This window comes from Typopeltis vanoorti, chromosome 22 (assembly GCF_054136105.1).
Source record: "Typopeltis vanoorti isolate ZY-2024b chromosome 22, IOZ_Tvanoo_1.0, whole genome shotgun sequence".
NCBI lineage: Eukaryota > Metazoa > Arthropoda > Arachnida > Uropygi > Thelyphonidae > Typopeltis > Typopeltis vanoorti.
This window is the reverse complement of record NC_143570.1, coordinates 19392791-19420760: the sequence shown is the minus strand read 5'-3', so window position 1 is coordinate 19420760 and position 27970 is coordinate 19392791. Positions and strand designations below refer to the sequence as shown.

Here is a 27970-nt window from a genome sequence, read left to right as displayed (position 1 = left end):
TTCATAATGTGATTCATATAGATGATGAATAAGAGTGGAGATAATGTGCATCCTTGTCTTACACCTGATTTTACATCATACCATTTTCTGTATTGACAACGGACTGACAACTTACATATAGACTATGTATTGCTCTATATGTTCCGGCATCATCATCATGATCAAATTCTTGACATATACCCTCAAGGGGTAAACAGGATATTATGTGATAGTACTACATGAAAAAGTTACAACATTAATAACTTCCGATCAATAATTTTCCTCCTAATTAATCTTTTATCTGTCAAGACTCCAATATTATTAGATCTTATATTTCTTTTATGGCACTTTTTATTGTATCAATCCACCTACACCTTGGTCTGGGTCTTTTTGAGCCAACCTGGCAAAAAACACTTTTGTTAATCTTTCCTTTTCCATTCTTCTGTTTAAGTGACCATACAACCTGAGATTAGCTTTGTTGACACATTCCTGAATACTCACAATGTCACGTTCTTTCCTAATATCCTAATTTTTAATATGATATTACCATTGATGCTGTCTGTTCAATCCCCTAATCTTTCACAAAACTGCTATATCTGTGGGCTCCAGTCTTTAGTCAAGTGTTTTATTTCTAACCCAGTTCTCAGATCCATAAGTTAAAATTGATTTGAATATTGTCTTGTATTCAGCTAATTTAACTTTTTTGACTAATTTCTCTTATTCCATATAAATTTATTCAGTTGACTTCCTTCCATAACGGCTTGTTAATTTTGTTGTCTATTTCCACATTTAATTTGACATCTTCACTAAACATGTTTCATTTATCCCCATATGACGATAGTGTTTTGAAAAGCTTTTCTCTAGGTGCATTGTTGTATGCCTTTTCTAGATCTACAAAAGTTAAGTACAGATCATTGTCATATTCCCATGATTTATCAACTATTTGTCGTAAAATGAAAATCTGATCTTGACACCCTCTATTTGGCCCGAACCCAGCATATTCTTTTCCAAGTTTCTCTTCCGCAGTATTTCTCAACCTCTTTTCTGAACTTTTTTTTTTTTAATAACGGAAACTGTTAGAGCCCTACTCCAATCATCTGAAATTTGACTTTCTGACTAGGCCTTCTGATTTATGCAGCGTAGCTACTGCCATGCTTTTATACCTTCATACTTTCGCATTTCTGGTGAAATATCTACTCCAGCTGCCTTTCCTCATTGCAAGTTTTTGATGGCTTTTTTTTGCCTCAAGTATTGATGTGTACTCCCTTTTACATTCCTCTTGAAAATGTTCTAGTATGGGTCTGTCACTTTTTTTTTTGTTTAACAGTCTTTCAAAGTAATTACTCCAGACATCTAAGATATTCTTATCTTCAGTTTTCATATCACCCTTATCATCTTTGATTCCTTTTACTGTACACTTTCCTCTATTTCTAAGTTTTTTCAATTGTTGCATAAAGCAAAGAGCTAACTTTCACATCTCCAATTCTAATATCAGGCCTAATGCCACTTTCTTTCATAATGTGATCCCTATAGATGATGAATTAGAGTGGAGATAATGTGCATCCTTAGCTTGCACATTTTACCACCTTCCTAATATTTATTTTCTATATTCTTACCAGAAGTTTAAATACCTTGGGTCCATATTCACGAATGATGGAAAATGGGACGTAGAGCTAGATACTCGAATTGGCTTAGCAAGCTCAATATTGCGGGAGCTTGGCCGTTCAGTAGTCTTGAAGCGGGAGTTAAGCCAGAAGGCAAAGTTGGCTGTCTTCAATACAGTCTATGTCCCCATCCTCACCTATGCCCATGAGAGTTGGGTAATGACCGAAAGAATGTGGACACGAATCCAAGCGGCTGAAATGAGGTTCCTTCGAGGGATTGCGGGGCTGACAAAACTCAACAGAGCAGACGCTCTGCAATTTGGGAAATCCTCAATACTCAACCGCTGCTTCTCTGTGTTGAGAGATCACAGTTACGCTGGTACGGGCACCTGGTCAGAATGCCACAAGAGAGGCTCCCTCAGCAGGCCCTCTTTGCCAAGCCAGAGGGTGGGAGGCCACGTGGAAGGCCAAGGACTCGCTGGATAGATTATATCCAAAACCTTGGGTGGACACGTTTGGGAATCCCACCAGAACAACTGAGCTTGGTGGCAGAGGATCGTGACCATTGGAAGTTCCTCTTGCAGCTGTTGCCCCCCCCCACAACCCAATTAGGAAGAGTGGGCCTTGAAGATGTATGTATGTATGTATTCTTACCAGTCTTCCTATGACTTTTGTGTAGCAACTTTTACACATAACTTAACTCTCTTACATTTTTCTCTATATTCTTTAGGGGTATCTGCTGACTTATTTGCTAGGAACATTGGGTATGCTTTCTCCTTTCCCAGAACTGCTTCTTTAACTCGTATCCACAGTGGGGTTCTTATTTTTCTGTCCTTACAGATGTCATCACTTATCTCCTACTGAATCAGTCAGTCTTCTTCAGAGTTTGCCACTGAGACTCCATGGTTTGGTTTTTGTTTTCAATCTGCTTCAAATTTTCTTCGATAATGTTTGTGTAGTCGAGTCTGTAGATTCCTGTAAAAGCTGCCTGACTTGAATTCATTGTAAAACTTTCTTACATACTATTCTTTTCAATGTAATATCCATTTTTATCCTGCTTAACACTAAGTAATGGTCACTTCTAATTTCAAATCCCCTGTACACAGGGGTGGCAGAAGCGGGCATGCAGAGCATGCGATGCATGCAAGCACTGCTACAAAGGGGGCACCACCACCGGGGCATGGCTCATAAGTTCATTTTTAAACAAAAGTTTTATAATAAAAACAAAAAATTCTTAAAATGATCAATATTAAAATAAGGCCAGTTACACCGAATAAAAATTAAAAAAAATTGTATATGGCTGCCTCTTTGATCAGCCGGCTGTTGATAATTTTGCAGAGAGAGCAGGCTAAATGCTTGCCTGCAGAATGTGGTCTACTGCAGTCTATCTAAAGTGAAACAGTGAATGGTTTTTATGTGCAGAAACAAAATTTCGTACAAAACATTTGTTGCTAGTTAACCAATCATATAGTACTCATCTCAGTAGGCTACTGACAGTAGTGCAGTGCAGACTATTATTTCGTCTCTGTGTGTAATAATTTCTTGTGGGTATAAAATAGAAATGGAATCAAAAATTAAAAAAAAAGTTATCCGGTGCACAAAATCATAAGCGTCATGCTGCAAAAGAAGCAGATATTAAGAAACAAACTGGGGCTCTTAATAAATTTGTTAAAATATTCTGATGCAGATTGTAACCAACTCGATACATCAGAAATCAGAGTTGAAGAACCGTGCACATCATCCAGTTTGCATGAAAGTACTATTGCAACTATTGAACAAGATAAGATGCATGATTTAAGTAAAAAACAGTTAGGAGAAGATTTAGTTGTACTTGTCCACGAAACTAACACATTGTTAGTCTCTGTAAATTTAGATGATCCAGGTGAATGGGGAAATATTGATGAAAAATTACGAGTTGTTTTAATTGAAATGGGGCCTGTTCAAAAGAAAAATATAATATATCCCATGGATACATATGGTCGTAAATTTGGTGACACGTATTATAATAGAAAAATGGAAAACGGGGAGCTCGTGCCAAGAACATGGCTTATTTATTCCGAAACTTTAAATTCTGGTTTTTGCTTTTGTTGCAAACTTTTCGCACCTACTGAATCAAGTAGTCTTGTAGAAGGTCATAACGATTGGAGAAATGTTCCCCAATCGTTATAACATGAGACTAGTTTAACTCACATGAAAAATTTCTTAAAATGGAAGGAACTTGATAAAAATTTAAAAAGCAAAACTACTATTGATTGCCAGATTCAAAGCATGTATGAAATGGATAAGAAACATTGGACTAGTGTTTTAGAACGCTTGATTGAAATTATAAAATTCCTTGGTAGCCAAAATTTAGCTTTTCGCGGATCATCTGATAAATTATATGAAAGGAATAACGGCAATTTTTTAAAATTAGTAGAACTGTTTGTGAAGTTTGATCCTGTTATGGAAAATCGTGTTGAAAGGGCCCTACAACGAAACAATAGAGTACATTATTTGAGTAAAGACAGTCAAAATGAAATATTGGAAACTTTAAGTAACGCAATCAGAGATACAATTTTATTATCAATTCGAAAATCTAAGTATTATTTCATGATTTTAGACTGCACACCTGATGCAAGTAAAACAGAACAAATGATCATTATTATAATAAATTTAGTTTAATCCTTTATCCAAGTGTGAGCAAACAAAGTTTGCGCCTGAAAGTATCTTCAGGACTGGGTTAAGGTGGTACACACCAGGGCAACTCGTTGCAAAGGTGGAGCAAGCTACCAACACTCCTATCCTAGTATCTCCTATAATGCAAAACATAATGCAAAACACAGCTCCTTGCGGATATGTCTATTGTTATGCATTAAGGGAAGGGCCACTACCCAGACCGGTTTCGACCTTTATTGAGGTCTCTTCAGTGGGAGCCAGGCCCAAGTCGAGATATCAGGCAGAAGCATTTGCAGGTCATCTCCACCTATAGGAATTGCCAATTGGTGTGCCACCCTTTTTTTAATAAATTACTCTGGATTTAGAGAAAGATGTTGAAAGTTTATTTTCCACTTGGTTAGAGTATAATAAATTTAGTTTAATCCTTTATCCAAGTGTGAGCAAACAAAGTTTGCGCCTGAAAGTATCTTCAGGACTGGGTTAAGGTGGTACACACCAGGGCAACTCGTTGCAAAGGTGGAGCAAGCTACCAACACTCCTATCCTAGTATCTCCTATAATGCAAAACATAATGCAAAACACAGCTCCTTGCGGATATGTCTATTGTTATGCATTAAGGGAAGGGCCACTACCCAGACCGGTTTCGACCTTTATTGAGGTCTCTTCAGTGGGAGCCAGGCCCAAGTCGAGATATCAGGCAGAAGCATTTGCAGGTCATCTCCACCTATAGGAATTGCCAATTGGTGTGCCACCCTTTTTTTAATAAATTACTCTGGATTTAGAGAAAGATGTTGAAAGTTTATTTTCCACTTGGTTAGAGTATAATAAATTTAGTTTAATCCTTTATCCAAGTGTGAGCAAACAAAGTTTGCGCCTGAAAGTATCTTCAGGACTGGGTTAAGGTGGTACACACCAGGGCAACTCGTTGCAAAGGTGGAGCAAGCTACCAACACTCCTATCCTAGTATCTCCTATCTCCTATAGGCGCAAACTTTGTTTGCTCACACTTGGATAAAGGATTAAACTAAATTTATTATACTCTAACAAAGTGGAAAATAAACTTTCAACATCTTTCTCTAAATCCAGAGTAATTTATTAAAAAAAGGGTGGCACACCAATTGGCAATTCCTATAGGTGGAGATGACCTGCAAATGCTTCTGCCTGATATCTCGACTTGGGCCTGGCTCCCACTGAAAAGACCTCAATAAAGGTCGAAACCGGTCTGGGTAGTGGCCCTTCCCTTAATGCATAACAATAGACATATCCGCAAGGAGCTGTGTTTTGCATTATGTTTTGCATTATAGGAGATACTAGGATAGGAGTGTTGGTAGCTTGCTCCACCTTTGCAACGAGTTGCCCTGGTGTGTACCACCTTAACCCAGTCCTGAAGATACTTTCAGGCGCAAACTTTGTTTGCTCACACTTGGATAAAGGATTAAACTAAATTTATTATACTCTAACCAAGTGGAAAATAAACTTTCATGATCATTATTATTCGCTTTGTTTCCTGTGACAATGGAATTGTCAAGATCAGGGAAAACGTTTTAGGTTTTGCAGATATATCAGATTCCACAGGATGTAGTTTATGTGCAACAATAATGGAACAACTGAAAAAATGGAACATTCCCATTGAAGACATGCGAGGTCAAGGGTATGACAATGGGGCAAATATGAAAGGGAAAAAATATGGGCTCCAAAATTTGCTTTTAAACAAAAATCCTTGAGCTTTTTAAGTGCCATGTGCTGCTCATACTCTAAATGTAATCATTAACGATGCAGCCAAAGTGAATGCAGATACAATTAGTTTCTTTGCAATTATTCAAGAAATATAATTTCTTTTCATTCTCTTACAAACGTTGGGCAATCCTTTTAAAGTTCATAAAAAATTTAACATTGAAACAGCCATCAGAAACACGATGGGAAAGTAAAATTAATGCAATCCGCCCTCAACGATATCAGTTAGGAGAAATTTACGATACACTTTTTGAAATTTTAAATAATGAAAATTTTAAAACTCAGCATGAAGCACAAACATTATGTGCTAAAATACAGGACTACAAATTTATTTTCTCTCTTATAACTTGGCATCCTATACTTAACAGAATAAACAATGTAAGTAAAATGCTTCAAGACAAAAATATAAACATTACACTTGCATTAGAATCTATCGAAAACTTAAAAATATTCTTACAAGAGTATTGATCAGATACAAATTTTAAAGAAGTTCTAAAAATGGCAAAAGAACTGAGTGAAGAGGTGGACGGAGAGCAACAATTTAAAACTGGTACGGAAGTTTGATGACAAAAGAAGACACGACAATTTGACTACGAGCATCGTGACGAAACGCCACAATCAACAGAAGATAAACTTAGAGTGAATGTGTTTTATACACTTCTAGATGTTGCAATGTGTTCGTTAATAGAACATTTTGAACAACTAAAAACATATTATTTCAATTTCTTGTGTAGATTACTACAAATTAATAACGAAGATTTACGAAAAAATTGTGATGATTTAGAGAATCTCTTGAAGGACGGCGACAATAAACATGTAAATGCAATAGAACTATATGACGAGTTATGTGCTTTCTGGGATATTTTTCGGAAGGATAATTTAAATATTCAAAATCCTTTCGATATTCTTAATTTTATTGTGTCTGATAATTTATCTTTCCCTAACTTTTCAATCGCTTTAAGAATAGTATTAACCCTACCTGTTAGTGTAGCGAGCAGTGAACTTTCCTTTTCCAAGTTGAAATTGATTAAAACCTACTTAAGAACAAGTATGTCACAAAAAAGCCTTGTTAGTTTGGCGTTAATTGCTATTGAAAATGATATATGTGCGGAATTAGACGTTAAGACCATTATTTCTAATTTTGTGAATATGAAATCAAAAACCCTAAAATTTTAATAATTTGAATTAATATACTTGAAAAAAACAAATTTCAAGTATATTTATGTAAATTTAGTTTCTGTTATTCTGTAAAGATGTTATTTTTTGAATACTTATATTAAATCTTCTAATTATTTCTGAATTCTTTTCTTATTTTCTCATCTATCTGGAGTTTCTTTTATTTTCCTAAAAGATAGTTCCACTTATAAAAATTATTTAAAAATTTTTACAAGTTACTAAGAATTTAGTAACTTGTAAAATGCAAGAATTTTTTAAACTTTAGTTCAAATAAATTTTAACTTTAATTAAAATTCGTTTTAATTTTGTTTGCGATTCAAGTCGGTGAGAAGGCTATAATCCCTGTATCATTATATTCAACGATTAAAGTGAAGTGGCTTTATCAAAATTTGCTTTCACTTTTGAGAATTTTTTGAATATTCGGGTTTTTAACGATTATCCTGCCTAGTCAACACCCTCGGTTCGTTACATTTAGCGAACCAACGTGTGACTGTTCTGTCAAAATTTATTTAAGAAATTTCAAATAATTAAAATTTTTATTATCGTAAAAGAACCACACACGCCCGGATCGTTACAGGGGCCCCTTAGATAGAAATTGCATGTGGGCGGCAAAGACCCTAGCACTGGTTCTACCTGTACACTATTGTATCTTGAACTAGCATGAAGATATCACTGTCAACAATGATGTAGTCAATGATACTTATCTTATTTCTTGTGTCTTCTCTCCACATGAACTCGTGCACATGTTTATGTTGGAATATGGTGTTATGAATGATGTGTTTTTGTATCCTGAGCCAAAATCCAGCAAATACTTACCATTATTATTATTAGCTTTTCTCCTTCTTTTTCATTTTCTTTGTTAGCTGCCTGTTCTAATGACTCAAAAAATTCTTTCAGTTCCTCCTCAGAAAAACCTTCTGTGGGATCATAGGCACAAATAAGTTTCATTGTCCATTTTCACATTTTTAAGTCTACCCTTATCACTCTACTTGAAACGTCCTTCCAATCAAGAAATTTATCTTCATGGTTTGTGTTGAAGGCTATCATTACTCCTTCCTTTCCTTGATCATTATTTCTTGGATATAACATCTTATACTTATTATTTAGTAAGATCTCATCTGCTTTTGCCTTCATTGTCTTAGTAATGCCAATTGTAATGCAATTGGAAGAATGACGCTATGTTGCACCCTTCAATGGGAAAGGCCTAAGTTTGATTCTTGTCGTGATGAGAGTAATGTTTATATGGGATTTTTTTCAGTCGAAGGTGAGATAGCCGATCTAAAGAGGCCATGTTGCCTCCTTAGTAGATAACATGGGTTTTTCATCCTGCATACAGACATATCAGCTTTGAGAACACTCAGTTTACAGACAAAAAAAATACTAGTGGTGGTGGAGGACAGTAAATGGCGTTGGTGATGATGATGCAAGTGGCGGTTCAGTACGATAGGTAATCTTGGTGGAGACTGAGAGTTGTAGAGGTAAGTGCCCTCCCTCGATGAGTCTTTGGAGAGGTCACGTAATAATAATAATTATGTCCATGTGGTACTTTTTGAATTCCTCTGCAAGTTCGATTTTCTTTCCATTAATACTCCTTATATTGATGGTTCCTATCTTCAGTTCTTCTGACTTTGATTTTATTCTTCTTCTTGATGTTGAGCTGGAGCTTGTTCCAGTAGCTGACTTTTCACTGTTTGCCCTGGTTCCCTGATGAAAACAGCAGGGGCTTTGTTTAACCAGGCAACACCTTAGGCTGTACAAAATCTTATCATGTTGAACAATCATGTGCATTTAGAGTATTTATGTATATTAGAAATATATATTAAATATATATTAAAAATATATATTTTTGTATATTTTATATAAAACCATATATCTTAAAAAAACTTCCTGCTCCAACAAAAGATCATAATCATAAACATACCAGTAAGTAAAAATGTTATTGTAGCACTAAAATACAGTCTCACTTGAGGCACAGTTTGCACGAGACATCCTAGCATGAAGGTATTAATATAGAAACATGAAAGTAATTTATGACCAGGGGTGGCTCGTGCATAGGCACTGCAGAACTGCAGTACCCCCAATTTTTCTCGATATTATTACTATAAAAACCTCCATGTAGTCAAAGACCCATCGTGGGAGGTCCACTGTTATACACACAGTTTATCATACTGTGCCTTAAATATATTCACTGTCTCTGCACACACCACGCTCTCAGGCAAAGCATTCCAATCACTCACCACTCTCCATGCAAAAAACCTGCTCCTTGCTCACACCCTCCTTATACAGCTTCCAGGAATGACCTCTTGTTCTCCTGCTATCCTCACCCATTCGGTGCAAAACCTCCCCGACGTTAATCTGGTAATAACCACTCAACAGCTTATATGTCTCAATCATATCCACCCTCCTCCTTCTATCCACCAATTTCTGCAAATTGCATTTTGTCAATCTGTCTTCATACTCTACATTCCAGAGACCAGAAACCACCTTAGTCAATCGCCTCTGAACTTTTTAAATATATAAATATATTTATTAATTTATTTATATTTGCTTGTAATATTTAATTTTATCATCAACAATCCTATACAATTCTCATATTTTTTATAAAAAATAATAAAAATCCATCTTGTAACACTAAGGAGGGATGCTGGCAGCACTGTGTTTACCAGTGTCATATTGCTGTGTGCGCAAGCATATGCACGTCAAGTGAGATGCGAGCTATTAGCGTAATGCGACACTTCTGTCGTGCAGTTCCACTGTTGTTTATATGCAGTTTGCGCCAATAGTGTAGAGTGTTCGTAGTGCTTATCTTAAATATTTGGACATTACAATTAAAGGATTTAATTGTAATGTTCAAAAATTGTAAATCCATTCCTTTAATTACAATTAAAGGAATGGATTTTATTTTTAAATAATTTTGAATTATACTTGAATTATACTAAACTGTATAATTTTATCAATAATAAACAATATTTTTTCATGAAACAAAACAAGAGGAATATATTTTATTTTTGTAAGTAATTTTGAATTATACCAAACTATAATTTTATCGTTAATAAACAATATTTTTTCATGTTTAATTTTTTTTTTTTTTAATTTTTACCATAATTTTGATATTTTATCCAAACACGTATATTTCGAAAGTTGCAGCATTCCCAAGATTTCAAGCCATCAGCCACCACTGTTTATGACTCTTATCAACAGACTTGGCAAAAAATACAGATTTCATTAAATGACTAAGCTTATTTGAATAATAGATGATAGTGTAAAAAAAAAAAAAAAAAAACTGACTATTATGCATTTCTAAATGTACTGCATCATCCAAGTATGTTACTCGTCACTGTTAATAAAGGTGCCGTTTCATTCAGTTGTGCCAACTGAATGCAGGTTCACAGTACATTTACAAGAAAATTGCATGATGAAATGATAAAAAGCAATCGCAGCCTATGAATAATTTATATTGAATGTCAACAAATTATTAATTTAAATGTGAACCATAAATTGATGATATAAAACTGCTTGATAGTAATTTTGATGAGTGTTTACTTCAATGTTTTGTGAATGATGTAGGATTATTGGTGTTCCGTTTATTTCAACAGAAGTTGAAATAGGATTATAGTTGCTAATCTCCCTTTAGAATTAGGCAAGATCTGAATGATTTAAGGTATTTTTATTTATTTTTTTATTATAGATTTTTTTTTCTTTATTAAAAGTGATTGAATTTTTAACGTATTGCTGATGGCTTAATGTAATTTGTAACAGTTTTGTAATATTTGTCATTTTTTTAAGGCTCCTCCAAATGTTGTAACCAGTCAACAAAGGCATGCAGCAGAAACTGTGTTCCTTAATTTCCAGAAAACTAAGTCACCATTTGAGCTGTGTAAATATATATTGGGTATGAAAAAAAAAAAAATCCTAGTTGCTTAGAGGTTTGCTTAACTGATAGTAATAATTAAAAAAGAGCATGCAGTTATCTTTTACTTATTAGTAAAGTAATGTACATGATAACTTAACATTGGATTTGAAGACTTTTGTATTGTGTAGTTTTGAAAATATGTGAAAGGCAGTAGAAAGAGTGAAGAGGAAGAAAATGTTATTCTGTAAGTTTGGAGTTTCAAAGAGGGGGGGGGATATTGAATAGCTGCATGGAAATAGTTATAGACAATGCATGCACCAGAAACTGATTGCCTGTGTGTGTGTGTGTGAGAGCAGTGGTGAGATATGGATCATTAAACAATCATGTTGCTCCCTTCTGTACTGAGTTTAGTATTTTCAGGGAACATAACCCTAGATGTGAAAATATCCATTTGGCAGTTCAATGGATCTGTGATGTGTGTTAACTTAATATCCCTTTTGGGTAGAGTGATGCCATGAACAAAAAGAGAATCTAATTTCATGAATGCTAAGGAGACAATGTTTGTAATATATTATGTCAAGAAAGATTGGAATTGATTATTCCAGGAAGAGAAATCTCTTTACCAGAGATTTGAATGTTGTTAAAAGTAAGAATGGAAGAAAAGGGTTTTTATGAGAAACAGGATAGGATCCAGTTTTTACTAGCATTGAAATTAAAAGGTTAACAGAAAACCACTGAAGAATTGTTTTGAGATTAGAATTTAGGATTAAAGTTGATACTTCTGAAGTTCTGTTAGTTAGTGTACTACAAGATTTGTCAAATGACAAAAGATTTATTGGCCATCTTAGAAATGGTTTGAATATAGTTAATTTTCATGCTGAAGGGTAGATACCAGTGGAATAAGGAGAATAAAAAATTGGCAAGTCAACTTTGGAGTATCAACCTTTACAGTAATTGGAGAAATGCTTTCATGAACAGAACTTGGTATCTAGTTTGGACAAGGTTCTTCTGATCTCTTTTTGGGCAAAAAAAATTATTATTATTGCACCGTCCATTAAGTTAGCAGACTCATTGTGGGAAGTTCATTCAGCTGACAACCTATTTATCATACTGAATCTTAAAACCCTTAATCCTCCCTGCATTAATAACATATTCTGGTAACATGTTCTATTCACTGGCAATTCTCTATGTAAAAAAATTCTACTCCTCGCCCCCCCCCCCACTCCATTCTTCACCACACTCTTACATAACTTCCAGGGATGGCCTCTAGTTTTTCCAGATTAGAGTGCATTTTAACATCGACTTGGAAATTAGGACATATATCAGAATTATTACTGCAGGAATTGAAGGAAAAGTAAGAATCCAGGAGAATGTTTTTTTTCCCCCTTCCATAGGTAATAATGCAATAGAATTCAGTGCAAAAAAAGCCTGGAAACAAGGTTGAAAAAAAAAATTGTTTCCGACAGAAAGCTGGCCAGAAAGAATGATTGCTATTTGGATATGAGGCAAGTTTCCTGCTTTTAATCTTTTCATAATAAATTTTGGATGTGTTGTGAGTTTGCTTGCAGCTGTTTCAGGCTTTGGTGTAAAGGATATTGAGATTTGGAAATCAGTTTTGATATACCTGGTTCTACTCTTTTACAGCCTTATCACACTTATTGGAGAACCAGAAACTTACATATGCAGTGTGAATTTAAAGTGAAAGAGGGAATAAATGTTTCCATACCAGTAAAGAATTGTTTAGAAATATTTTCACTGTTTTGATTCAAATTTATTGAATCAAATTCATTGAATTTGCAAATGTTTGATTAGAACTCATTTCCTTAAATGCCAAATAACATGAAGATTACAGTTGTTGTGGTGTATGTGTTGCTCCATTGGAGAAGAAAACAACACTAATTTTGTCTAAATTGTTTAGATGGACAGTCTAACCAGTATATATACAAGGGACACTAGTGAAGCAGATCTATTTTGAGAATGGTTATGGTTATACATGAGCCATGTGGAACAACTATTGTAAGGCGATTGGTGTTAGCAAATGTCTTTACCATTTCTACCAGCTTGATATGAGCAACTGGAAAGTCAATTCGGATGTGAATGTCACAATCTTTAAGAAAGATGACTTCACTATTAGGAAAGTTGGACTGGAGAAAATCATTTAAAAAAGGAAATGAGAAGTTCAGCATGCTTGGTGGTGGCATTAGCAGAACTTAGAGGCAGCAAATGAATTTGTTAGAATAGGGAAGAGGTTTTTTAACAAAGATCAAAAATGGATTAAGTTGGAAGTTCCGACATGCTATATCGAAGAGAACACACACATAAATATCATTTTCTGAGATCAGTCAGAGGAGAAATTGAAATTGCTTGAAGTTGAAATTCGAATTAGGAAAATAGGTGTGGTTTTGAAAATGAGCATCATTGAGGTTGGAAGATTATGTATATTTAGAGTGAATTTTGGAAGACTGAGAGACATTTGCCTTTATTCTCATGTGATCTGTTTCTTTGTTTTGCTTTTGTTGGTTTATTATGCATGCATTATGTACATCTAAATACTTCTTATAATAAAATTTCATATATTTTATGATATAGAGCAGTATCTGGAATGTGTTACCATAGCAACATATCTCAATATTGTGCAGTATGGTTCAGTTGAGTGACATTATCAAGAGGCTGAAGCAGCATATACAGTGCAGCTGTTACCTTATCCTTTAGATGAAAGAAAATATTTTAGATTTTTCCTGACATCCTATTAATTATGGCAGCCACTTTTTGGTGGTCCTCAGAATTTTCAATTGGAGAGCTTAAAATTAATCAAAGCTTATTTTCACAATGTTCAATTTCTAATTTTTACTACCATTATAATGCTGAAGCTGTGTACTTACTTGCTATTTGCTTTTTGAGATGGTGGCCATCTGTTTTAGGTGTTTCGAGTGTTTTTTCCCTCCATTTCATACTCTGCCCTGCAAGTTTTAGGTATTCCATAAGTCTGAATTTTTGTTTCACTTATATACATATAGTGGAATATGTATGCTCCAAATCATCTTGATTGAAGCATTTCTTCTATGGAAGAAAATTGCATCATAGTTTGTAAAAAAAATTAAAAATGGCTGACTGAAACCAAGAAAGAAAGTTATGGGGGACTAGTCAAGCCACAAATTTTTCTTTACCCCCACCATGATAGGTGGCTGTAAAGCAAAACCGGTTTCATTCTTTATTTTTCTCTCTTTGAAAATGAAGAAAACTTAATTTAAAAATTTTTTCAGTGTATTTAGTATATCCACTTATTGAGAATTTTTTTAAGACCAATTTTTTACTTTTATGCTAGTAATATGCAATGTAATTTAATATCAGTAGTGTTGTCAAATAAAACGTACATTGCAGTTTGAAGTGCTTAAAAAACTTCTTTTTTAACTAGTTCTATTTAGCTAAGTAATAAAAATTAAGTGGTGCTCACCAGTCGTGTCAATTAATTGCATTTCTTACAGGTATTGGCAGGAGAAGTTTAGTTTTATGTCATTTCTGTTCACATCCTGCTTTTCCTTGATTAAATTATTACTATATCTAATTTTAAAACCAAGTAGGGATCAAATAACCCGTAAATGACCATATTTTATTACTTAAGTTATCAAAATGCTATTCTCTCTTGAAAATAAAAGGAACGAATAGTAAAAAAAAAAAAAAAAAATTAAATTTCAGATTAGCATTCCTCTAATTAGACATTTCATGCTTTATATACCTGTAACTAAACGTTAAGATTTTTCTGACTCTTACAAAATGCTGTATTCATCTTATGTCAGCTCACCATTTATCTCTCAAGTATGGTATCATAAAATCCTTAGTGCCCAGAGAACACAAAATTTGTGGCAAAGACACAACTCATGGCTACCTTAAAATACGTCTTCCAAATTCACAGTCTGTTGGTCAAGTGTTTTACTTCTGACCTAGCTCTCAGATCCATAAGTTAAAACTGGTTTGAATGCTGTCTTGTATACAGCTAATTTAGTGTTCCGACTAATTTCTCCCTTATTCCATCATCATCATCATCAAATTCCTGCCATGTACCCTCAAGGGGTGTACAGGATATGATAGTACTACATGAAAAAAATTACATCATTTTTAATTTCCTATCTACAATTTTCCTCCAAATCAGTCTGTTACTTGTCAAGACTCCAACATTATCAGATCTTATATTTCTATCGTCTAAAGCATTTTGTACCGTATCAATCCACCTATATCTTGGTCTTCCTCTGGGTCGTTTTGCTGCCAACCTGGCAGAGAACACTTGTTTTGCTAATCTTTCCTCGCCCATTCTGTTTAAGTGACCATACCACCTGAGATTAGCTCTGCTAACACATTCCTGGATGCTGACAATGTCAAGTTCTTTCCTAATATCCTCGTTTTTAATATGATATTGCCATTGATGCCATCTGTTCATGCCTATAATCTTTCTCAGGACTCTCATATCCGTGGTCTCTAGTCTTTGGTCAAGTGTTTTACTTCTGACCCAGCTCTCAGATCCATAAGTTAAAACTGGTTTGAACACTGTCTTGTACACAGCTAATTTAGTGTTCCGACTGATTTCTCTCTTATTCCATATGAATTTATTCAATTGACTTCCCACCATACCAGCTTTGCTGATTCTGTTGTCTATTTCTATATTTAATTTACCATCTTCAGTAAAAATCGTGCCTAAATAGCTGAAATGTTTTACTTGTTCCACAGGTTCTCCATTCACAACACAGTTGACATTTTCAATGATTCTGCCTATTTTCATTGTCTTTGTCTTTTTATTGCTGACCTTCATACCATATCTATTACAACAGCTATTCAATTTAGTCAGAGAATCTTGCAGACTTGTAGCAGATTTATTTAGAAGTATAACATCATCCGCATAAAGCAAAGAGCTGACATTAACATCTCCAATTTTGATATCAGGTTTAATACCACTTTCCTTAATAATGTGATCCAGATAGATAATGAATAACAGAGGGGATAATGTACATCCTTGTCTCACACCAGATTTAACATTAAACCATCTTCCTGTACTTCCTTCAATTCTAACTGCTGACTTACAACTCAAATAAAGACTAAGTATTGCTTGATATAATGCCCCATTGACACCATATAACTGAAGCGTATTGAATAGCTTCTCTCTTAGCACCTTGTCATATGCCTTTTCCAGATCGACAAAACTTAAGTACAGATCTTTGTTATATTTCCATGCTTTCTCGACTATTTGTCGTACAGTGAAGATCTGATCCTGACAGCCTCTATTTGGCCTGAATCCAGCTTGTTCTTCACCAAGCTTTTCTTCCACAATTCTTCTCAATCGTTTCTCAAGTATACTTGCATAGATCTTGCCAGGAACACTCAGTAGGGAAATACCTCTGTAATTCTCACATGCAGTTTTATTTCCTTTTTTATATATGGGTACTATGAGAGCTCTACTCCAATCATCGGTAATTCGTCCCTCTGTCCAGGCTTTCTGAACTATGCAGTGCAGCCACTGTAAGACTCTTATACCACCATACTTCAGCATTTCTGGTCGAATATCATCTACTCCTGCTGCCTTTCCACATTTCAAGCCTTTGATGGCTTTTTCTACTTCTAGTATGGATATATATTCCTGACTGCATGCCTGGTCAGTGTTTTTTACCACTGTGCTGTCATAACTGCTTGTTTCATTTAGCAGTTTTTCAAAGTAATTACTCCATGCTTCAAGGATATCTTTTTCTTCCGTTTTCATGTCACCTTTATCATCTCTAATTCCTTTTACAGCACTCTTTCCTCCATTCTTAAGCTTCTTCAACAACCTCCAGAATATTTTGCCACCTTCTTGATATTTATTTTCTATATTCTTGCCAAAGTCCTCCCATGACTTTTGTTTAGCTAGTTTTACACAATGTTTAGCATTCTTGCATTTGTCTCTATATTCTCTAAGAGCACAAGCTGACTTATTTGACAGGAACTTTTGGTATGCTTTCTTCTTTTCCGTCACTGCCTCTTTTACTTCCTGTGTCCACCAGGGAGTTCTGATTTTTTTATCCTTACAGATAACCTCACCACATGCCTCTCTGGCAGAATCAATCAATGTTTTCTTCAGAGTTTGCCACTGAATCTCCAAGGTTTGATTCCTGTTCTCAAACTCTTTCATTTTTTCTTCAATAATCTTTGTGTATTTTAGTCTACAGTTCACATCTGAGAGCTGCTCAACTTTTATTCGCTTTAAAACTTTCTTACATGTTATTCTTTTCAATATGAAATTCAATTTTATCCTGCTCAAGACTAAATAGTGATCACTTCCAATTTCAAATCCTCTGTACACTCTAGTGTCCTGCACCAGGGAGAAAACATCACTATCAACAATAACATAGTCAATGAGACTTTTCTTATTCCTAGCCTCTTCTCTCCATGTGAATTTGTGCACATTTTTATGTTGGAACATGATGTTAGTAATAACCAGTCCATGTCCTGAGCAGAAATCCAATAGATATTTGCCATTATTCCATATGAATTTATTCAGTTGACTTCCTACCATACCAGCTTTGTTGATTCTGTTGTCTATTTCCATATTTAATTTACCATCTTCACTAAAATCGTGCCTAAGTAGCTGAAATGTTTTATTTGTTCCACAGGTTCTCCGTTCACAATGCAGTTGACATTTTCAACGATTCTGCCTATTTTCATTGTCTTTATCTTTTTATTGCTGACCTTCATACTATATCTATTACAACAGCTACTCAATTTAGTCAGGGAATATTGCAGACTTGTAGCGGATTTATTTAGAAGTATAACATCGTCCGCATAAAGCAAAGAGCTGACATTAACATCTCCAATTCTGATATTAAGTTTAATACCACTTTCCTTCATAATGTGATCCATATAGATAATGAATAACAGAGGGGATAATGTACATCCTTGTCTGACACCGGATTTAACATTAAACCATCTTCCTGTAATTCCTTTTTCTACTTCAAGTATTGATATGTATTTCTGACTGTATGCCTGTTGAGTGTTTTTTACCACTGTGCTATCACTGCTTGTTTCATTTGGCAATTTTTCGAAGTAATTACTCCATACTTCAAGGATATCTTTTTCTCCCGTTTTCATGTCACCTTTATTATCTTTAATTCCTTTTACAGCATTCTTTCCTCCATTTCAACACCCTCCAGAATATCTTACCACCTTCTTGATATTTATTTTCTATGTTCTTGCCAAAGTCTTTTGAGTTTTGACTTTTGACTTTTTTTTGAAGTTTTGACTTTTTTGAGTCATGACTTTTGTTTAGCTAGTTTTAGACAGTGTTTAGCTTTCTTACATTTGTCTCTGTATTTTCTAAAGCATAAGCTGATTTATTTGACAGGAGCTTTTGATATGCTTTCTTCTTTTCCTTCACTGCCTCTTTAACTTCCTGTGTCCACCATGGAGTTCTGATTTTTCTATCCTTGCAGACAACCTCACCACATGCCTCTCTGGCAGAATCAATCAGGGTTTTCTTCAAGACTTTCCACTGAATCTCCAAGGTTTGATTCCTTTTCTCAAACGCTTTCATTTTTTCTTCAATAATCCTTTTGTATTTTATTGAAAGTTTATTTTGTATTTTAGTTGACAGTTCACATCTGAGAGCTGCTCAACTTTTATTTGCTTTAAAACTAAACTTTCTTATATGTTATTCTTTTCAATATGAAATTCAGTTTTATCCTGCCCAAGATTAAATAGTGATCACTTCCAATTTCAAATCCTCTGTACACTCTGGTGTCATGCACCAGGGAGAAAACATTACTATCAACAATAACACAGTCAATGAGACTTCTTATTCCTTGCCTCTTCTCTCATGTCAGTTTGTGCACATTTTTATGTTGCACATATTTTCATCGTGTCAGTTGCTTTTTCTAAAGCATCAAAAAATTCTTCCACTTCTACTTCAGTAGAACCTTCTGTGGGACCATAGGCACAAATAAGTCTCATTGTCTAGTTCCCCATTTTGATATTTGCCCACATCACTCTACTTGAGACTGCCTGCCATTCAAGAAGATTAGCCTCGTATTTAGTGTTGAATACTATGGCTACTCCTTCTTTTCCTTGATTTTCATTGGCTGAATATAACATTTTGTATTTATTGCTCAGAAAGATCTCAGTTTTTGTCTTTTTTGTTTCAGTCACCCCTATTATGTCAATCTGGTACTTATGTAATTCCTTAGCTAGCTCCATTTCTTTGCTATTCAGGCTTCTTATGATTTTTAAGTTTTTTTAACTTTGGTGATGTTGAGTTGGGGTGTGTTTTCAGATTTGTTCTAGCAGTATCTGACTTTTCACTGTTTGTCCTGGTTCCCTGGCAAAAACAACGAAGGCCTTGTTTAACCGGGCGATACCCCAGCTGGCATGAAATTTTGTCATGTTGTACTATGATTTTGTATTTTGGTTTAAGCCAATAAGAATACAATTTGGTCAGCTAAATCCCAAATTGCCAGCACATCCTCGTTCGTTCAGTATCCAGGTAGATACCGTGTAGATATATTAAATATATTTGTGTACAAATGTGAATGTTTATATGTTTATTCAAAGACCCTATTTCATTGACTAAATCTTAATTGTAATGACTGCTGCATTAAAGTTTGGGAAATCATAATTTTAAACTGTATCAAATATGCCAAATTTTAATTTTTTAAATTATTTTAATTATCAATTTCAATCCAGTTTTAACTTAACAAATGTGACTGCATGTACAGAGGGATTCTAATTAATGCATGTGCTCTTTTGTTTCTTTTATTATTATTATTCTTACTACCACGTGACACCTCCATGGAGTCTAAAGACCCATGAAGGGACGGCACCTACTCTAGAACTCTCCTTCTCCACCTATCAATCCACCATCTACAGCGAACCACATCATCTACACCAATGCCATCTACTGCCCACCACCACCACTAATATTTTCACAGACAATCACAGACATCCATGCCTAGATTTGAACCCACAGCCTTTTCGAGTGGATACGCTAACCACTCAGCTAACCAGGTCAGGCCTTTTGTTTGAATTTCTTATTGTTTTTTACTCATGCTGATACAGTGCAATACATAAGACAAAATATTTGTAGAATAAATAATTTTCTACTATGTTAACATATAATTTTATCATTTTGAAACTTATATAAAAAAAAAAGTGAAACTGGTCTCACTATTACAACAAAAACAAAAAAAAAAAGCACCTGAAAATGCATATCAAAAAGGATGCACCTTGAACATTAAAATGGCAGTTAAATAAACAAACAAAAAAAACATCTGAAATTAGACAATCTGGAAATAACCTGTGATAAATTTTAAAATCCTTCGAAATCATAAAAAAAATTTGTGGATCTGATTGTGTATAAAAAATAAAAATGGCCACCATAATTAATAGGATGCCAGGAAAAACCTGAAAAACAGTCTTTTTCTCCCCATCTTTGGAAGGAAAGAGTAGCCATATCACTCACTTTCATCATAATGCAAAATTTTGCAGCTTCTGTTTTATTTTTTATTTGATCTATTTTAACAAATATCTTATTTTTTTAAATAAATAAAATAAAAAGTTCTTTTCCATCTATCTACAGGCTGGATATGTACAACATAAATGTTAACATCTAGAGTTTACTGAATAGCTGAGAGAAATAGTTAATGTTTGTAATGCTTTTATCCTCACAAATACTGATATTTATGGGAACATCTGTGTAGCAGTTTGGTGTCATTTGGAACAAATGAATGGTCTAGCACAGCATTTCCCAGATTTTGCCTACGACAGAACACCTTGATTATTTTATAATGTATTAATAATTAATTATGGCATAATCATAAAGAGTGTTAGTACACTTAAATATACGGTGTGACAGGTTGACAAATATAAAATTAGATTTAAGTCAGTTATCAATCACTGGACTAATTGAAATCTTGTAGCATATTGTAGTTTCCTCTGGCCAACATCATTAAATTAATTTGTACTGATTTTTATTGACATATTCCATTCCAATCACCAAAAATTTATCATATTATAAGTACTTACGAGTGAAGGCATACTTTTTCTCCTGTGTGCTGGTAGTTTTCCCTTCCTTGTGTGCATCCTGGAGATCAATTTGTAGGTTGGAGGTGAATGAATCACTATCTGTTGTGTCACAAATACCTTCAATAAGAGATTTCTTAACACCAAAATTAAATAAAGTCCCTTGTTTCTTATTCATATTAAAATTTAAATCTTTAGCCTATTATTTTTAAAAAATCACGGCCATATGGTTTCGAAACAAGAACTTTCACTCTACAATACGAACTTGCGAAGAAATTATTCAGTATTACTTGATTTGAGAACCAGATACAGACTACCTTGATCTTCAATTTCAGTGGAAAAATTTTTTTTATACTTCCTTGCTAATTGGTCACTGACATTTGCAACACAGATGTCATTTCATTCACTTTTTGAGAACAGAGGATATGCCACCCATTGTTGTAATTGGCTTGCTGGCAATTTTTATGACAGGTCATAAACAGCGGTATTCCTTTCCCGAATTACTTCCATGTTTAAAAATACACGACTTGGTCACTGACATCACAGAACACTTATTCACTTTCCACAGAACACTTGTGTACTGCGAAACACAATTTGGGAAACCCTGGTCTAGCAGAACATCGAATTACTAATTCTATGTAATTCCACAGGGGATCCTTTGGAATGATGCCAAATTACTACGTAGATGTTCCAATAAATATGATTCTCTTTAAAGAAAGTTCCAAAGTACAAGGTGGCCATAAAATAACTTTCCCTCTTTGGAGGCATCAGCTAGAACCAATTAACAGAATGAGAGCAAATTTTATATTGAGACTTTTGAAGGCATGGGGAGATGATTTCTGCAAAAAAAAGATTTAGTACCAAAAGTCGCCAATAAGGGAAATTTTGGTACTGGCAGAGCCGAAAGCAGTCAGATATTTGCAATAAATGCAGGTAAAAAGGCTAATGCAAATTTTACTGTGCATATGTGTCAGCAGCACCACCAATTCCACTTAAAAAGGGATTGGGAATGTTCAGGCAGTTATTAGAATGACTGACAAATTGTGCTCAGTATGCATCCTACCTTGCCTCATCATGCTTTACTTGTTAAGTTGTTTTACCTTAAACAGTGCAGTGCCGTAGTGGCCCTTCGGAAATTTAGAAGGCTTCATAAACTGCGTACAGGTCTTATGTCAGCTGTAACACTGAGAGCTATGATTAAGAAGTTTAAAGAAACTGGATCACTAGGAGTTGGACCTGGCAGAGGACGGAAAGCAGTGCAACAAAAGACAGTAACAGACGTCGCTACTTCGGTGTTCGACGACACAGGGACCAGTACTGGTCCAAGCTCTTGTGCCATAGTTCGCAAACTTGATATGGCTTATAATACAGTCTGGAAAATCTTACGGAAAATGCTTCACTTCTATCTGCATAAGTTCAGTCGTGTGCAAGCACTAGCTACTGCAGATTATGATAAGCGCATGCTTATCATAATCTGCATGCTAATGTTTCTTGCCCGAATGGAGGTCGACAGTGACTGGCCTTTGAAGAATATTGTGGGGTGATGAGGCTCATTTTTATCTGAATGGGTCGTCAACACTCATAACTGCAGAATTTGGGCATCTAAACATCCCCAAGCGATCCAGCAAGTACCACTGCATTCTCCAAAAGTAACTGTGTTGTGTGGCTTCACAGCCGATTTCATAATAGGACCATACTTTTTTGAGTGTATTACCCCTACAGGTCCTGTAACCTGCTCCATTACTGGCGAGATTTATCGACAAATGCTGGAAAATGTTGTCATTCCTGCATTGCAGCAAAGACGGTGTTTGTACTCCATAATTTTTATGCAGGATGGAGCACAGCCACACGTTGAACGTTCAGTACAGCACCTTTTACGCTAGCATTTCAGTAATGAGAGGGTTATCTGTTGGTTCTTTCCAACGGCATGGCCTCCTCGATCCTTGGACATCACTCCATGTGACTTTTGGCTGTGGGGATATTTGAAATCTGTTGTATATGTTGGTGGCGTTCCCAACTTGCATGTCTTGAAAGAGAACATAAAATGAGCTGTTATGAACATCCAGTCTGACTCCATATGCTCAGCTGTAGAGCATGTCGTACACCGGATGCAAATGTGCTGACCTTTCTTTGGCATTGCCCAAGAAAGGTCAGCACATTGAAAATCGTGTATGTGGTCTAGGGGACCCTGATTCTGATGAATAAAACATTATTTCCTGTGAGTTCAATCACTACATTAATTTCTGTGTTTCTCGGAAATTGTTTTTTTAGTTTAATTATTATTATTATTATCATTGTAACGCATCACATATCCAGCCGGAATGAGTGACGCAGCTGTCTCTTATACCGTCGAAACGTTATTATTCCATTTTATCCGCCTTTAATGTCGCCAAAATTTTCCCTATCAGCGACTTTTGGTGCTAAATCTTATTTTCACGGAAATCATCTCCCCATGCCTTCAAAAGTCTTGATATAAAATTGGCCTCCAAAGAGGGAAAGTTATTTTATGGCCACCTTGTACTTTGGCATCGCCCAAATATCAGCCTTAATGATGGACTCTCCATGCCAAAAATCTGGGAAATAATTATTAAGAACTATGCTGCTTAACTATATAAGTTTTATTACATGTATCCATATGCTGAGCCGCGTGGTTACACACTCCACAACTATATGCCTGGGAAAGGAATGTCCTGTGTTCGATTCCCGTCGCTGACTTGAGGAGCTTAAGGATCTTTCTCAGACATAGCCAAGTTAGCCAGTCTTGGGCGTGGACTGCAGGGTTTTTCTCCCCAGTTTATCTGGGGTTTTTCCTCCAGCAAGCAGGCAAACCGGCTCTGTGAACACACGCTTCTACAGACATAAGATACCTCCAGGAATAAGGAGTAACCAACCTATTCTAGCTTTGCGTTCCGATTGCCTACACCATGTCTACACGTGCGCATAAATCAAGAGATTCATATGCTTTAATTTTTTTTTTTTTTTTAATTACATGTACACTTCAGCTTATCTTAATAGTATTGTTTTTTTACCTGGGTATCTCATGACTGCATACAAGGACAGATTCCATTCTCCATATACCTTCATTGTTGTTTAATTTTTTTGATTTCCAGCTGTATTACACTGATGATGAGCCACGATACACGAATTGAAATATCTGTAGTTAATCTATCTTAATTAAATATCATTCAGCTGTGTCTGTGTTATTTATCCAGAGCATATTACACAGCCCGCCATAATTGCAATTTCCAAAACATCTAGTCTGTTTTCACATTTCCTTAAATCATGGTGGAATGCTGATTGCACAGCAGCTAAGGAAGCAGAAAGTTTACAGATATCCCACAACAAAAACGAGCTTCATTACTTTCAAACATGCCCGAGCAAGAAACATCTGTCTCAAGAGCTAAAAAGAATCTTGGATCCAATACACAGCTTCCATAACAAGAGCAACCAAAAATAAAGAACTCGGGATAAAATCCAGAAAATGAAGGGCAGATACACCACTCACCAGCTTTCTGCTGTTGAACATAATGTATAAAGAGTTGCTGACCTAGCACCATTTGATGAAACTCTTTGGAAATATTTGCTAAAACATGAGTAGTATCTTATCCCTGTGAATTCCTTGCCCATGCAAAGCAGAAAAACAAGTTCTGAAGGCTACATCAATTATGAGATCATGAAGCATCTGTTACTAGCTGCCAAGGATTAACTATTCTACCTGTTTAACAGAATATTCTATGAGAATATTTTTTCAGATACCCAGCAAAAGGCAAGTATTATTTTTCCTAAGCAAGGGAAGGGAAATACTCTGGGAAAAACAGTTAACTTTGTCTTTTATGGTTTCTGGAGAGGAACAATCTTTTTTTCCCTAGAACACAGCCTAGCTTCTGTAAATATCATTAAAGAACCAATAATCTAATTTTAATCTCATAATAAATTTAGTTTAATCCTTTATCCAAGTGTAGGCAAACAAAGCTTGTGCCTGAAAATATCTTCAGGACTGAGGCAAGGTGGTACATCTGTAGGCAACTCGTAGCAAAGGTGGACCAAGCTCTCATCTCTCCTTGTCTTAGTATCTCCCATAATGCAAAACACATCTCCTTGCAGACATGTATAATGCTATGCATTAAGGGAAGGGCCACTACCCAGATCAGTTTCGACCTTTATTGAGGTCTCGTCAGTGGGACGCAGATCCAGAAGTGGTGATACCAAGGCAGAAGCAATAGAGAGGTCATATTTACCTATACAAGGTGCCAAAGGGTGTACCACCTTATTATTAAATTACTCTGGATTTAGAGAAAGATATTGGAAGCTTATTTTGCACTTGGTTAGAATATAATAAATTTAGTATACCCTCTCTACCTAGCAGAGGTGGTGGTGTGATATGGTCCTGCTTTTCCTGGTTTGGCCTGGTTTGATTTCACTGAAGCAGTTTCAGATTTGAACATCTTTTCAAGAAAAACAGTGTGTCGTTCAGCACTCTACCAGTCTTAATTGTAATGATGGTCTTAATTTATTAAGAATGGCATTCGTCAGCTGACACATTCAATGTGGAGTTCTGGGCATCAACTGGAACACGAATCTGCATAAAAATATTCAGAATCGAGGTTCACAACATGGGTCTCCATGGTAGGACCACAATATGCAAGCCCCACATTACTGGAGCCAGCATATTGTGTCTTCAGTGGTGCAAATAGTGTTTACAGTGGAACATGGAAGCTTTTAAAGCTGTGTTATGGAGTGAAGAATCATGCTATACCCTCTCTACCTAGCAGAGATGGTGGTTTAATATGGTCCTGCTTTTCCTGGTTTGGCCTCAGTTTGTGGTACCATGAACATTGAATTCAGAGGAGTTTCTAAACATTCTAGACAATGCAATGCTTCCCACTTTGTGGCATTTCTATGGAACTGACCATTGTCTCTTTCTGCAAACCAATGTACCTCTTTCTGTACCGGCATGATTTGTGGACATGAATGTCACAAATCATTGACTGCCCTCCACAGAGACTCAATATATCAATCCTATTGAACATCTGTGGGGTGAAATGAAATGTTGGGTGAGGTCAAGGGCTGTCTGCTCCACAAAGTCCAGGACCTCATGACATGGCTGCATGAAGAGTGGTCCAAAATTCACATTGATTGCTATTATACGCTTATAGAAAATATGCCCTGTAGGATTGCTGCAGTTGTTGCAGTGAAAGAAGATCCTACATCTTATTAAGGTGGGTGCAAATAGCTGTTTGTTTCTCACACATAACATCCATTGACTTCTTTCCAAGCAGTGTACTTATTTTTATGAGCGGGTTTGCCTTATTGTTTACTATACTAAGAGTTGGCATTAATAGAGTATTGACTTACTGAGATTTAATTTCTTTAAAATAAGTGTATAGTTATGTCAGTTTTTCTTTTATCAGTTTGAACACCCGAGTACAATACTATGATTTTTTTTTCTTTTGATTCAGAGAACAGTAGAGTAGATTATGTCCAGTTTCAAGCCGCATCCTTGCTCAAACATGCCATAATTCGTGAATGGACTTTGCTCGAAAACTCAAATATTCAATCTTTACGTACTGGTCTTCTCCAGTTTGTTATTCAGAATCCATGGTAAGTTTTCATTTAACCTTTACATTGATGTGATCTTAATATGTACACTGTTATAATCATTAGATATACTTACACTGCAGTTTTAGAAATTTGACATACAGAAATGTTAAACTAGGCCACTACTTGAGCAGAGTCCAACTTTTGTACTTTTTAAAAAATTATTTCCAGCTCTTAAGTGTGTAGTAGAGGTGCATTAGAATGACATTACTATAATGAAGTGATTCTTTATAATAAATTATGGCTAAGTCCCACGAACTAATGCTATGTTAAGTTCACTATTGCAAATAGTGAATGCTCAAAACCTAGGAAATTCAGTTCACAATATAGTGAACTGAATAATTTCCTAGTAAATGACATCACAATGCATGCATGAAAATTTTCATTTGCTGAACGCATGCATACCTAATTACCTACCCAGAATAGCAACATATAATACCTGCATTGACATGACAATAGATTCAAAAGTTTATTTTTTATTTTTTTTATTTCTTTGGCATGAATAATAATTTGGCATGAAAAGCAGAAGATCAAAATACAGCTGCTGGGTGTAATGCTGTGGAAAGTACTGCATAAAATTCACTAGCATTTTGTACTGAAACTCGAAAATGCATTGAAAAAGCTAAATTAAATTCATATTAGGAAACAGCTGTAAACACATGGATGAAAACAATTTTGTTCACTATAGCAAAAAGAGGGCAAAAATTCAAATGATAGGGGTTAATAAGACAAGGTTTTGATTATCACAATTTTAAATGCACAGTGTACTCGGGGAGGGGATGGGTGCTATTAAGTGCTGAGTATTTTATAGGCATGACATCTACCAAATAGTGACAAATTTGAGAAAAGCTGGAGCTGAAGTCACAACACAAGGGAGTATTGCATTAGGAAGCTAATAGGAATACATAGTGCCAAATGAAAAAGCATAAAAATAAGCATTAGAACAGTGCTTTCCAAACTTTTCATGTGGGTGACACACTTTTTAGACAAACATAATTTTCGCATCACAGTAATTCAGTCTGATGTGCCTCTCATGGGTCACGTGGTCCATATTAATGCAGACTGTTCAACAGTTGATTCTTGCATAGTTTCCTCTATAGTCGATACATTTTGTTCATCACAAACATCACCTTCAGCTTTTCTTTTATTAATTAGAAACTTATCCATTTTACGGGTAATTCAACACCAATTTGATAAATAAAACTGTGCAAATTTATTGTAATGCTTTAACAGTAACTAAACATAAAATACAAGTACCAGCTCTTCGTTCATTCGCATTGCAGTTGGAATAAACATCAATAATAACATTTGTATGAATAAGTGGTGCATTTTATTTTTATT

At 35.2% G+C, this 27970-nt stretch overlaps 1 protein-coding gene across 1 annotated transcript in view; it reads left to right on the top strand.

The window, feature by feature from the left end:
• The window catches only part of LOC150094192 (exportin-4-like), a 541216-nt gene that overhangs the window by 57446 nt on the left and 455800 nt on the right, over positions 1 to 27970 (top strand). Inside the window, exons 2-3 of the mRNA XM_090412419.1 lie at positions 10933 to 11038; positions 26491 to 26632. Coding sequence (XP_090268545.1) covers positions 10933 to 11038; positions 26491 to 26632 — 248 coding nt within the window. The remainder of the gene's footprint in view (positions 1 to 10932; positions 11039 to 26490; positions 26633 to 27970) is intronic.